The 14,364-nt window shown below is 43.8% G+C and overlaps 1 protein-coding gene across 7 annotated transcripts in view; it reads right to left on the bottom strand.

The window, feature by feature from the left end:
• Positions 1–14,364, bottom strand: part of fli1 (Fli-1 proto-oncogene, ETS transcription factor) — a 70,078-nt gene that overhangs the window by 25,311 nt on the left and 30,403 nt on the right. For all 7 annotated transcript variants that reach the window (XM_033049912.1, XM_033049914.1, XM_033049911.1 and 4 more), the window contains one exon: positions 14,241–14,309. In XM_033049912.1, coding sequence (XP_032905803.1) covers positions 14,241–14,309 — 69 coding nt within the window. The remainder of the gene's footprint in view (positions 1–14,240; positions 14,310–14,364) is intronic.

The following is a 14,364-nucleotide window of genomic DNA, read 5'->3' as shown; positions in this document are numbered from 1 at the left end:
CTCCTATGGTGTGATATTCCTGCACTAGGAAGCTATGGGGCTATGTCTTATAATTATCCCTTATGCCTAGACTCTCAGACACTGACCGCAGAATCCCAAATATACACTACCACATTGTATCATAGTGTATCCCTAGAACCTATTGTTATCTATCCAGAAAAATCCAAAATGTACCTATCCCTTCCATTGACTCCATTTACACCTCACGCTGCCTCGGCAAGGATATCAGTATAATCAAGGATAAGTTGCACCCCGGCCACTCCCCTCTCCCATCGGGCAAAAGGTACAGAAGTGTGAAAACGCACACCTCCAGATTCAGGGACAGTTTCTTCCCAGCTGTTATTAGGCAACTGAATCATCCTACCAACAACTTTTTGCTCTATCTCGGTACACATATCAATAAACTAAACTCATGGTCATGGTGGGCAGGTACCTGATGTAGCAGAGGAAGGAACTGCAGATGCTGGTTTAATCCGAAGATAGACATAAAAAACTGGAGCAACTCAGCGGGACAGGTAGCATCTCTGGAGAGAAGGAATGGGTGATGTTTCGGGTTGAGACCTTTCTTCAATCTGAAGACGGGACTCGACCTGAAACATCACCCATTCCTTCTCTCCAGAGATGCTGCCTGTCCCACTGAGTTACTCCAGCTTTTTGTGTCTACCTGATGTTGCGGGGTTGGTGGAGTTCCCAATCTGCCAGCGGTAATGCCAGATTCATAGAACATAGGAGCAGGCACAGCACAGGAACAGGCCCTTCAGCCCACAATGTCCATGCCAACCCCGATTCAAAGTTAAACTAATCTCCTCTGTCTGCAAGTGATCGCCTGCAATAATCTTGTGCCTATCCTAATGTCTCCTAATTTCCACTATTGTATCTGCTTCCACCATCACCCCAGGCACTCAACGCCTTCTGTGTAAATAAAACTGACCACACATCTCCTTTAAACTTTACCCCTCTAACCTTAAAGCTATGCCATCTATGCTTTGGCATTGCCACCCCAGAGAAAACCCTTCTGACTGTCTACCCTGAAAACTCCTGCCAGGTCTTCCCTCAAACTTGGACATTCAAGAGAAAACAATTCCAAGATTGTCCAAACTCGCCCAACAGCTAATAACCTCTAATGCAAGCGGTGGGTTAGGGCGGCTGTTAGAGTTGCTGCCATGCAGCACCAGAGACCCGGGTTCGATCCAGACTACGGGTGCTGTCCCTACGGAGATCGTCCGTTCTCCCCGCGACCTGCATGGATTTTCTCCGGGATCTCCGGTTTCCTCCCACACTCCAAAGACGTACAGGTGTGTAGGCTAATTGGCTTGGTAAAAAAAACTGTAAACCGTCCCTATTGTGTGTAGGATAGTGCTGGGGACCGCTGGTCGACATGAAAGGGTCTGTTTACACGCTGTATCTCTAAACCAAACTAAAAACGATACAGTGTGTAAGAAGGAACTGCAGATGCTGGTTAAAACCGAAGAGAGACACAAAAAGCTGGAGTAACTCATATGTAAATAATATATATATATATATATATGTCGACATACATACATATCTAAAACAAACAAATAATAACAGTGCAATGGGCCAAATTGAATGCCTCTGCGTCTTATTTGGAGGTTGTAGCATTTAATCTGATGGCTGTAGGGAAGAAGCTGCTCCTGAACCTGGACTTACAGTTTTCAGGCTCCTGTACCTGTTTCCTGCGGTGAATGTTTTGAAGCAGCGGTTCCAGTAAGTGCATTCGATGGTGGGGCGGTCAGTACCCGTGATGGACTGGGCAGTGTTCACAACTTTTTGCAATCTTCTTCGCTCCGGGGCGTTTGAGTTGTGAATGGGAACCAGACCATGATGTATGCTCTGTCCTTGTACACCTGTAGAAGTTCAGGAGCATCCTCGCTGACACACAGAGAGGGTTGACCCTGGATCTGAATCTAATACTTACTCCTGAACGGCACCATCTGCACCGGTTTGCATTAGACCCACAAATCATGGGCCGCTGCGGGAACTGGTGGCCAGGAACGGAGAAGCAATTGTAGCGCCGTTAATAAAACACAAAGTGCTGGGGTAACTCATTGGGTCGGGTAACATCTGTGGAGGCAACGGACAGGCGACGTTTCGGGTCGGGAGGGACCCTGGTTCAGACTTCATCCATTCCCTCCACCAGTGTCGCCTGACCCGCTGAGTTCCTCCAGCACTTTGTGTTTTTTTTCGCTCAGGATTCCAGCATCTGCAGTTCCTAGTGTCTCTCTGAACTTTAGCCCACGCCGTGATAATATCATCAGCCTCGGCCGGCGCTCTCACTCGCTGCAGAGTGGGCATTGCACGCAACCCAGGCGAGTCTGGCCACGAGGTTGTGGACAAATCTAACGCACGGTTTTCACCCAAACTTCCCATTTACTGAAAGCCACGAGAAGGAGGGGGAGAGAGGTTCATGGGTGATGTTTGTTCTCAGTACAGTCATTAGATAGCGGCGTGCTGTTGCAATACCATTGTGAACCCACTGCCCTCACCCTCCCCCCCCCTCCTCCTCTCTCTCTCTCTCTCTCTCTCTCCCCCCTTCCCCCCTTCCCCCCTTCCCCCCCCCCCTTCTCCCTCCTCCCCCTCCCTCTACCTCCCCCCCTCTCCCTCCTCCTTTTTCTCCCTCCTTCCACCCTTTCTCCCCCATTTCTCCACCCCTTTCCTCTCCCCCATCTCCTCCCCTTTCCTACGCTCCCCTCCTCCCCTTCCCTCCCATTTTCCTCCCTTCTTCTCTCCTCCCTTCTTCTCCCCACCCCTCCCCTCCCCTCCCCTCTCCTGGACTCGGGAACTAGAAGCACAAGCACGCTCTCCTGTTAATTAAAGAGACAATGCCCGACTTTTCTCGCCCTCACTGTATCAATAAAGAGCGATGCCGATTGTTCTGCCTTTGTCGGCCGCGCCACCTGTCCCACAGTCACGCTCTCGCCTCTCCCGATCAACTATTTGTTCAGCCGCCCCTTTCACACAAATAACACGACGCGGGTTTAAAGAAAATCTCATTATAGCCACCAACCGGTGGCCCTTTGTCCGGGTAATGCATCTTTTATTTTCGGATTCAGGTAGAGGCGCAGGGCTGGTGAATAGCAGCGAGTGGAGTGTGTGTGTATTGTGTATGCGGGTACAATGGGTGCACCTGCAGCGACGGGGCGGGATGGAGCTGGGTCGCCCGTTCACTGGGCATCACTGCCCGCTTCTTGTCCATATTATCCAAATCACACTGAGAAGAATGCTCTTCGGCAGGGAAGATACAGCATGGGAACAGACCCTTCGGCCCACCGAGTTCATCCTAAGCATCAAATCCCTATTTGCACTCATCCTACACTAGAGTCATAGAGTCATATAGCGTTGAAAGACACCTTTCCTCCAGCTTGCCCACGCAGACCAACATGTCTCAGTCTGAAGAAGGTTCTCCACACAAATCGTCACCCATTCCTTATATCTGGAGATGCTGCCTGTCCCGCTGAGTTACTCCAGCATTTTGTGTCTATGCTCCATGTGCACTAGACTCACCTTCCTGTGTTTGGCCCATAACCCTCAAAACCTCTCCTTTCCATGTTCCTGTCTAAATGTTTCTTAAGCGTTGCAATAGTACCTGCCTTGACTACCTCCTCCGGTAGCTTGCTACAAATACCTACCACCCTTTGTGTAAAAAATTGTCCCTCAGGTTCCTATTAATTCTTTCCCCCCTGGTTCCTCTGGTTCTCGATTCACCTACTCTGGGTAAAACAATTAAATCACAGAGTCATGGAGAGATACAGCAAGGAAACAGGCCCTTCGGCCCACCGAGTCCGCACCGACCAGCAATCCCCGCATATTAACACTATCCTACACACACTAGGGACAATTAGATTTTTTTACCAAGCCAATTGACCTTCAAACCTGTACGTCTTTAGAGTGTGGGAGGAAACCAACGATCTCAGAGAAAAGCAACGCAGGTCATGGGGAGAACGCACAAACTGCGTACAGATAAGCACCCGTAGTCAGGATCAAACCTGGGTCTCAGGCACTGTAAGGCAGCACCTCAACCGCTGTGCCACAGTGCTGCCCCTGGTGGATTTCCTGGAAGATGATGTATGTATTTTTTTGTTTTAAAGATACAGCTTAGAATCAGGCCCTTCGGCCCACTGGGTCCATGCTGACCATTGATCGCCCAAAAATCACTGGTTCTATCTAGATACTAGCTTAGTAACTAGAGAAGCTAGTTGTAAGGTAACTGGCGAAGAATGGAGAAAGAATGAAGATGAATTATTTGATTTAATTTGTAATGAAACCTGAAAGTGGTAAACACAGGATGTGAGTTATTATTGCTCAGTTTGCTGTTATATTAAGAGAACAGCTAAAATGGGTGAACCTATTAATATGATATTCTTTCATATGACTGAGGCCGTTACTTCGAAAATAGATTGTTCTCCAATGTCCAAGACTGTACTGTGGTATAAATCAGTCTCTACTCTTACATGCAAGGCTGTGTGAGGATATACTATGATGCAGATGAGGTACTGCTTTTGATTCAGGTGGGCAGCACAGTGGAGCTGTGATAGAGTTGATGCCTTACAGTGTCAGGGACCCGGGTCCAATCCTGACTACAGTTGCTGTCTGCACAGAGTTTGTACGTTCTCCCCGTGACTGCGTGGATTTCCTCCGGATTCCTCCCACACTCCAAATACGTACATGTTTGTAGCTTAATTGACTTCTGTAAATTTAGGGTGCAGGATAGTGCTAGTGTATGGGGCGATCGCTGGTCGGAGTTTGACTCTGTTGGCCAAAGGGCCTGTCTCCATGCTGTTTCTCTAAACTAAACTAAAGGTGTGATATCAAACTGCTGAAGCAGCAGCAGCGTTTGTCTTTTGCCACAGTTGTTTGTCCTTACAGATCCTCATTTTCATAGTCACATAATAATAATAACCCTAATAACTTGTAGAGCACATTTCATACAATTGAATGCAACCTAAAGTGCTTTTCACAAAAACACAGATCTACACAAAAATAGAATTTAAAACAGTAAGGACATAGGCAGTTAATAACATAAAAAGCACGGATTTATATACAAATATAACATTTTAAAAAATTGGGTGTAAAAGGACAAAAAGCAAAATTGTAGACACAAAATGCAAGAGTAACTCAGCGCGTGAGGCAGCATCTATGGAGAGAAGGAATTGGTGACGTTTCCAGGCGAGACCCTTCTTCGAGACCCTTCTTCAATGTTTCTGAAACATTGTGATAGTGCCATCCTCAACTATCTCCTATGGCAACTTGTTTCATACACCCACCACCCTTTGTGTGAAAAAGTTACCCCTCGGGTCCATATTAACGATTTCCCCTCCTCGCCTTAAATCTATGATTCTTGATTCCCCTATTCTTAGCAAGAGACTCTGTGCGTCTACCCAATCTATTCCTCTCATGATTTTGTACATTTTCAAGCTGACATTTTCTAAAAACAGCTATACAATTAGTCCCATTCCCCTCAACCTTTCCCCATAGCTTTTTCAAATCCTCAAGGACTCCTTCAGTTACCATTCGCTGTTCTGTGGCATTCAGAGATCTACACAGCAGCATTCTGTTCTGTGGCTGCAGCAAGCAATGTAATCTGCTTCACGCAGCTGAGCATCTTGATGTAGAATTGCATTTTCGCTTTAACAGTGTTGACAATATGACATACTGTTTCTTTTTCTAATGCCCCAACCGATGAAGGCAAGCAAACCACAAGCCTTCTTCACCGCTCTGTCTACTTGTGTAGTTACTTTCAGGGAGCTATGGACTTGAACCCTTAGATCCCTCTCTACATTAACGCTGATAAAATTCTTGCCATTAACGGTATACTTCCGCCTTGATTTGACTTTCCAAAGTACAACACCTCACACTTATCCCAGATACAATTCCATTTGCTATTACTCCACTCATTGCTATTTGATATGGAATTCAACTTCGTATTTTGTACTTTTGCAGTTTGATCTTTCAGTTTCTTAGAATTTATACAAGCAGCAAAAATATTTAAGGGTCCTTAAAATATGGAATCATTATATTAGAAACCCAAGGAGATTATCTGAGTGAGGCATTCAGAACTATGGAGAAGATAAGACAAAAAGCTGGAGTAACCCAGCGGGTCAGACAGCATCTCTGGAGAAAAAGAATAGGTGACATTTCGGGTCAAGAGCCTTCTTCAGACTGAGAGTCAGGGAAAAGGGAAACGTGAGATATAGATGGTGATGTTGAGAGATATAGAACAAATGAATTAAAGATATGCATAGAAGTAACAATAATAAAGGAAACCGGCCATTGTTAGCTGTGGGCTAGGTGAAAGCGAGTTACAGACAATGAGACTCAACAAGATGACTTTGAAGCTCGTACGACGGGTGGGGAGGCATGGAGAGAGAGGGGATGCAAGGGTTACTTGAAGTTAGAGAAATCAAAATTCATACCACTGGGGTGTAAGCTGCCCAAGCGAAATATGAAATGCTGTTCCTACAATTTGTGTTTGGCCTCACTCTGACAATGGAGGTAGCCTGGGACTAAAGGTCAGTGTGGGAATGAGAAGGGGAATTAAAGTGTTTGGCAACTGGGAGATCAAGCGGACTAAGCGAAGTTGTAACCGGGAGATCAGTTGGTCCAGGCGTACTGAGCAAAGGTGTGAACCTAATAAGTAAGGTTGCCAAAGCTGAAAGGATGGGATGATTGAGGAACAGAGAACCAAGTTGGGAGAGAGAGTGAGGAACATAAATAAGATGTGTGGATTACAAGGCATAGCACAAGAGCACAACATTATTCTCAAGAGTCGAGAGAGTCAAGAGTGTTAAATTATGATATGTAACGCCAAAGGAACAATTAAATTCTTACTTGCAGCAGCTTAACAGGCCTGTAAACACAATACACACAGATAATATATAACACACAAAAATTCAATTGTATTAATCTGATTTTAATAAATAATAGCGCTCATCAATGACTGAGGGAATGGGTGACGTTTCAGACTTCAGTCTGAAAAAGGGTCTCGATCTGAAATCATCTATTCCTTCTATCCAGAGATGCTGCTTGTCCTGCTGAGTTACTCCAGCATTTTGTGTCTATCTTCAGTGTAAACCAAAGTTGCAGTTTCTTCCTACACATCAGTGACTGTTCTAGTTGTGAACCATGGGACTGATAAAAAAAACCCTCAAAGATTTGATCTTGATTGTTCAATTGCAGGTAAAGGGCAAATTGAATATCGCTCAAGCTGGGACTCATGACAGGGTGTTTGGAAACGAGAATTCATCACAACAACCTCAGAGAGAGAAAATAGTAACTTATTTTCAAAATTCACGTCTCAAACATAAAATGGCCAGTGGGCTCAGCAGCAAGAGAAGAGGCATTTTAAAAAAAGAAAATCACCAATGACTATGACTGGATCTTGTCGCGAGGTAGTTTGTGTAGATTGAACAAACAGGAAGAGTAGTTGGGTGAGATAGGAGGAGTGTGAGTTAGCTCCGAGCCCCAGTTTTGCAATTAGTCTTTTATTAGAAGTAGCAAGTCACCAGTAGATAGTCACATTTGCCAACACTGAAATAAATGTGGGAATGTTTAAATAGACGCCTGATAGAGAGTGTACTATAATTATAATTCGCTCAGTAGTCCACCAGGTAATTTCCTTAATACATCCATTAGTCCTTTAACTTAATTTGTTTATCAAATGTTAATATAATGCACGAGGGTTTCCATAGGAAGAAGTTAATACAATCGGATATTGACCATGTATTGATACTGTCAATGAAGCTCAAATTTAATGCAGCATTTTAAAATCTTACATATTCTGTACGGTGAAAAAGAATGAAATGGAAAACAGAAGTCTCTGTGCTACTATTCAAATGGCACTGCAGATATAGTCGGGAGCTGATGTAGGAATTACATTCTGCTGGCTTTTGAGGTGTTAATGCAATGGGACAGTCAAGTGGCAGAATCACATAATGGCTGTGGTGTGGAAGGAAGTCTTTTGCCCCATTGAGTCCATACTGTCTTTCTATAAGGACAATACCACTCTGCGTTCTCTCACCATCCACCTGCAAACATTTTCCTGACCATTGCTTCTCCACTTCACATTTGAATGATCCTAGTTCCCAGCAAATGGTGACACAGGTGGATGGGTTCATGAAAAGGTGCTTCACTCGCTTGCTTTCATAGCCAGAGGTATCAGTCTCTTCTGAAACCACTGGAAAAGCATTTCAGAGCCTTACAATTCACAGTGTTAAAAGAAACCCTCAGGCCACTTCTGGTTCTTTTTTGCCATTCAGTTTCGTTCCTTGTTCTCGCTTCTTGATTCTTTTGTGGTCAGAACAGTTTCCACCGACTGCAACACAAAGAACTCAGAACCCAAGTCGTACCAGCTTCAAAGTCGTCTTGTTGAGTCTCATTGTCTGTAATTCATTTTCACCTCAGCCTCCAGACCAAATCTCACCCTATCCATCCTCTTCCTGTAACTAAAGTCCTCCATTCCAGGCAACATCCCAGCCAACCTTTTCTCCACTCTTTGTAACGTTACTACAGTGTGGAGACCAGAACCAAACACAACTTTCCTGGTGTGGCCTAACCAAAGTCTTGTACAACTGCAATATGATGTCCCATATTTTATACTCAATAGCCCTGAAAAACAAGTAATCGAAGCATCTTTTCATGATCCCATCTCATGATCTCATGGAGCTTAACATCGAAGATGGTTCAAAAACCAAAAAGACTCTTTGCATGCTGGTCCCAGACGTAAATCTGAAATCATTCATTCCAATCACTCCACTATTTTAAATCATTATTCCAGCAGTAGCACTAAATGTTATTCCATGTTTAGCTTAGTTTAGAGATACAGCGCAGATACTTAGTTCGCACCGACCAGTGATCCCCGCACATTAACACAAGCCTACACACACTAGGGACAATTTACACTTATACCAAGTATACAAACCCAAGCCAATTAACCTACAAACCTGTACGTCCTTAGAGTGTGGGAGAAAACCGAAGGTTTTGGAGAAAACCCACGCGGTCACAGGGAGAACGTACAAACTCTGTACAGACCGCACCTCTACCGCTGTGCCACCGTGCTACCCACATCTGTATCTGTACACTGTAATAATCATGTATAGTATGTTCGCTGACCGGATAGCATGCATCAGGAACAAGTGCTTTTCACACTACCTCGGTCGACATGACAATAATAAACTAAACTAAAGAACTAAACCTTGAAGCTGCACTCCACTGTCCCTTGCACAAATGGCAGGTATACTTCTTATGTTCCCTGCCATTTCTTCTATATGTCCAGCCAATTTATTACACTCCGGATGAAGAAAGTTTTTCACACCTTGGTCATAAATGGCTGATATCATAATCTGAGACCATATCTCCAGTTCTAGAACCCTGAGCCAGGGGAAACACCTTTCCTGCAACTATTCTTTCAAACGCGTGATGAATTTTTCAATCAGATCAGTTCTTACTCTTCTAAGCTCTTTAGTGTTATCTTTCTTTCTGCCGACTGGTTAGCACGCAACAAAAGCTTTTCACTGTACTTCGGTACACGTGATAATAAACTAAACTGTAACTGTAACTGTAGTAGAAGCCCAGCCTGTTTAATCCTTCTTCATGCGAAAGGTCTAGGGTCCTGACCTACCATCGACCTCTTTGGAGACTTTTGGACTATCTTTAATCGGACTTCACAGGATTTTTTCCTGTACTAATCCTTATTCCCTTTATCCTGTATCTGCACACTGTGGACGACTAGATTGTAATCATGTATAGTCTTTCCACTGGATAACACGCAACAAACCGGCAGAGTTGCCCGGCGGTGGAGCTGTTGACTCACAGAACCAGAGATCCTGGTCAGGTTTGATTCCAACCTCGGGTGCTGGCTGCACAGAGTTTGTACATTCTCCCTGTGATCAAGTCGTTTCCTCGGGGTGCTCTGGTTTCCTCCCAAGTGCCAAAGACGTGCGGGTTTGTAGGTTAATTGGCTTCTGTAAATTGTCCTTAGTGTGTAGGATAAAACAAATGTACGGGCGATTACTGGTCGGCATGGACTCGGTGGGCTGAAGGGCTTGTTTCTGCTCTGTATCTCTAAAACTAAACTAAAACTAAAAAAAGTTTTCGCTGTACCTTGATACATGTGACAAGAAGCAACACTGATCAACAAACTAGCCTTTGTTGCACTCCCTCGACAACATCCATGGTCGAGACATCAGGTCTTTATGCACCAGTGCACCCTTACCAGAGTCCTAATTAAATGCAGTAAGACGTTTTTTAGTTCTAGCTTTAGAGATTCAGCGCGGAAAAAGGCCCTTCGGCCCACAGAGTCCGCACCGACCAGTGATTCCCACACATTAACACTATCCCACACTAGGGCCAATTTTTTTTACATTTATACCAAGACAATTAACCTACAAACCAATATGTCTTTTGAGTGTGGGAGGAAACCGGTTATCGGAGAAAACCCACACTGGTCACGGGGAAGAACGTAAAAACTCGGTACAGACAAGCACCCGTAGCCTGGATCGAACCCGGGTCTCTGACGCTTTAAGCGCTGTAAGGCAGCAACTCCACCGTTGCGTCACCATGCCGTACACATCCTTTCTCTTGAATCCTCTGGCAATACGCACCAACATACCATTTGCCTTCTTAATTGCTTACTGTACCTGCAGGTTAACTTTCCGTGTTCAAGATCTTCTATGAAATGGATGACCTCTCATTGTATCAGATCATATTAAATCAGATACTGTACATCCACCTATTGACAGGAACACTAGCAGCACATACTAGTCACAACTCCAAATGTGAACATGGTCCATTTATTCCTGTTTACTGTTTTGCTAATCAAATTTCAGAAGGATTTAGACAGTCATATGAACAGGCAGGGAGGGAATAGAGGGATTAGGACAGGATGTGGGCAGATGAGATGAGTTTAATTTGGCATCAAGTAAACAGAATGGGCTGAATGGCCTGTTTTTGTGGTGTATTTAATGTGTTATATGTCCTCCTTCTATGTTCTAAGTTCACCTTGTGTATTACACCAGTCCCATGTACTTGATCCTTGTTTTAATAACTTGAGATTCTCCTACGGTTCATGTTGAATTAATATGAGGAAGCACGGTAAATTGACGACTGACATCTTGCACAGAGTGCCTCATTCCATCGAGTTTGTGAAGAGGGACTGGAATATCACATGTGAATCAATGTCTGTTGGCAGTCTCCTCCTGCGGCCGCGTGGCAGGGAATTCCCTGGCTTACGATATTGAGGCAGCCACCATTGTGAGTGAAAAGACTGTCACTTCTCAGTGAATTTACAGGCCAAGTGTCACCCTACATTTATGATGTTGGTTACTCCAGTCACTCTGCGCTGTGGAAAATAATCGGGCTACATAAATCCATAGGTTTATAAGTCACTGGAGCAGAATTAGGCCATTCGGCCCATTGAGTCTACTCCACCATTCAATATTGCCTGATTTATCCCTTTCAACCCCATTGTCCTGCCTTCTCAACATAACCTCTCACACCTTACTAATCAAGAACATGTCAAAAATACTTAAAGATTTGGCTTCCACAACCATCTGTGGCAGTGAATTCCACAGATTCACCATCCACTGACTAAAGATATTCCTCCTCATCTCCTTTCTGAAAGTATGTCCGTTTATTGTGAGGCTATGCCCTCTGGTCCTAGACTCTCCCACTAGTGGAAACATCCTCTCCACATCCACTGTAACCAGCCACTTTCATTATCCGGTAAGTTTCAATGAGGTCCCCTCCTCGTCCTTCTAAACTCCAGCGAGTACAGGCCCAGAGCCGTCAAACGTTCATCATTGGTTAACCCAATCATCCTCAGGATCATTCTCGTGTTGGGTTCTTTACTTTTCTTTAATCGTGGGCAATCACAATAGCAGGTAACTCAACGCCGTCTCCACGTGATCCCCCAGGGGACTTCCTGCGCTACACGAAATACGTCCCCAATACAACAATTGCAGGTAGGAATTAAAATTAATGCGGGGCGTGGCTGACTTACCAAAATATTATACAATCATTATAATATAATTAGTAGTCAATTAATAATAACTATAGCAATAAAAATTATATAGTATTATTATAAACCTTACAAAAGTAAAAGCAATACAATAAGAAAAGATTGCACAAGTATTACGACTCGCAGAATTAGTGTATGGTTGGTTAACTTGGTAAATACACCTGCTCTAAACATATATTGTAGTTCAAAATATTAACAAACAACGGGAAGGAAGAATGGATTGTAGATAAATATGTGGGAGCTATGTCGATAGATACGTGACTGACTCATACACACAGCTGAAAGGCATTATGATTTAAAGATAAGAGCTGGAATGCTCAAGAACCAAAGGACATAGGTTTAAGGTGAAGGGGAGGGGGGGGGGGAGAAGAAGATTCAATAGGAACCTATTTTCACGCAAAGGATTGGAGGTGTGTGGAACAAGCTGCCGGAGGGGGTAGTTGAGGCTGGGATAATCGCTACATTGAAGAAACATTTAGACAGGTACATGGATAAGACAGATTTAGAGGGATATGGGCCAAATGCAGGCAGGTGGGACTAGTGTAGAAACTGTCCCTGAATTTGGAATTATGTCTACATCCAGGCTTTTTTCAATTAAGAAACTAATGGCATGTTTAATAGTAAAGAGGAAATATTTAATAGGATGCTAAGTGGCAACTTTATCACTCAGAGGGTTGTAGGTATACGGAATGATCTGCCATAGGAGGTAGTTACAGCAGAAAATACAACAACAGTTAAAAGACAGGATAGGTACATGGATAGAAAAGGTTTAGAGGGATATGGACCAAATGCGTGCAGGTGGGACAAGTGTAGATGGAGCAACTTGGTTGGCATGGGCGAGCTGGGCTGGAAGGCCTGCTTCCGTGCTCTATGTCTCTGTGTAGCATTAATAGAAATAACTCATCTGATGTTTGCGTAAAATGCAAATTGCATTTTTACACCAGTAATGTGAGAGAGGATGGGTCCAATGTGGGAGAGAGTGTTTAAGAGAGAGAGAGGGAAAGCAAAGGTTTGGTTGATTCATTCCTGGGATGTGGCTCCCTTTGGAAATGTCGGCATGTTATGTCCAACTGCAATTATTTTCCAACTGCAGCCTAACTACGATCCAGTAGTGCCGCCATGACAATGGTCCTTTAAGGTCAAGTTAAGACTTTACAATTTTAAGAACTTTGAAACTCGAAGGTTATAATATGGTGCCAGAAATGTGATGACTCTTGTGGACTGCCTAGGTATAATTACTACTCTTACACTGTTGTACTGGTGTATAATTGTGCTTATGTATAACAATATTACACTGACTTGTGTGCAAAAACTGTACCTAGGTACCTATGTGACAATAAAGTATATTGAGTTCTTGAGTTCTATAAAGAATTAATTATTTTTGCAGCGTCCACTGGAAAGTTGTTGTACTCGCTAGAATTTAGAAGATTGAGGGGAGGTCTTATAGAAACTTACAAAATTCTTAAGGGGTTGGACAGGCTAGATGCAGGAAGATTGTTCCCGATGTTGGGGAAGTCCAGAACAAGGGGTCACAGTTTAAGGATAAGGGGGAAATCTTTTAGGACCGAGATGAGAAAAACATTTTTCACACAGAGAGTGGTGAATCTCTGGAATTCTCTGCCACAGAAGATAGTTGAGGCCAGTTCATTGGCTATATTTAAGAGGGAGTTAGATGTGGCCCTTGTGGCTAAAGGGATCAGGGGGTATGGAGAGAGGGCAGGTACAGGATACTGAGTTGGATGATCAGCCATGATCATATTGAATGGCGGTGCAGGCTCGAAGGGCCGAATGGCCTACTCCTGCACCTATTTTCTATGTTTCTATGTTTACCTGATGCCTGTGTATAATATGGTCATTGCAAATTGGCTATGTTGTCTAGGAACCATCTAATACTGATTCTAAAGGAAATACGAATCAGGCATTTTCTATAAATGAAAATGTATCTGTCAGATCAATTTCCATGCATGAGCAATAAGTTGAGAAACTATCCGTGGAATTGTAACAAGTGCAGACACTGCAGAACGGAAAAAAATCTTGTGCTGAACCTGTGAACAGCAGTTTCATTAATTGAGTTCTGTTTGAAAAGTCTGACCTATGGAGATTAATAACATACCATATTATCTTCAAATGAGACTGACTGAGAACGTTAAACCCAAAAATGCACTGCAAATCACCTTTAAAAATGGTGGAATAAAGGAATAGAACTCACCTTCTTTGGCTGGGAGACGGGGTGACTGGTCAGAATGAGATGATGTGGAATAGCTGAGCGGAGAACTACCTGTGGAAGGAGATGGACCAGTTAGTTGATGAGTCGACAAACATCCAACTAAGTA

The sequence above is a fragment of the Amblyraja radiata genome, chromosome 33 (assembly GCF_010909765.2).
Source record: "Amblyraja radiata isolate CabotCenter1 chromosome 33, sAmbRad1.1.pri, whole genome shotgun sequence".
Lineage (NCBI taxonomy): Eukaryota > Metazoa > Chordata > Chondrichthyes > Rajiformes > Rajidae > Amblyraja > Amblyraja radiata.
The sequence above is the reverse complement of the archived record's forward strand: the minus strand, read 5'-3'. Positions and strand labels throughout refer to the sequence as shown.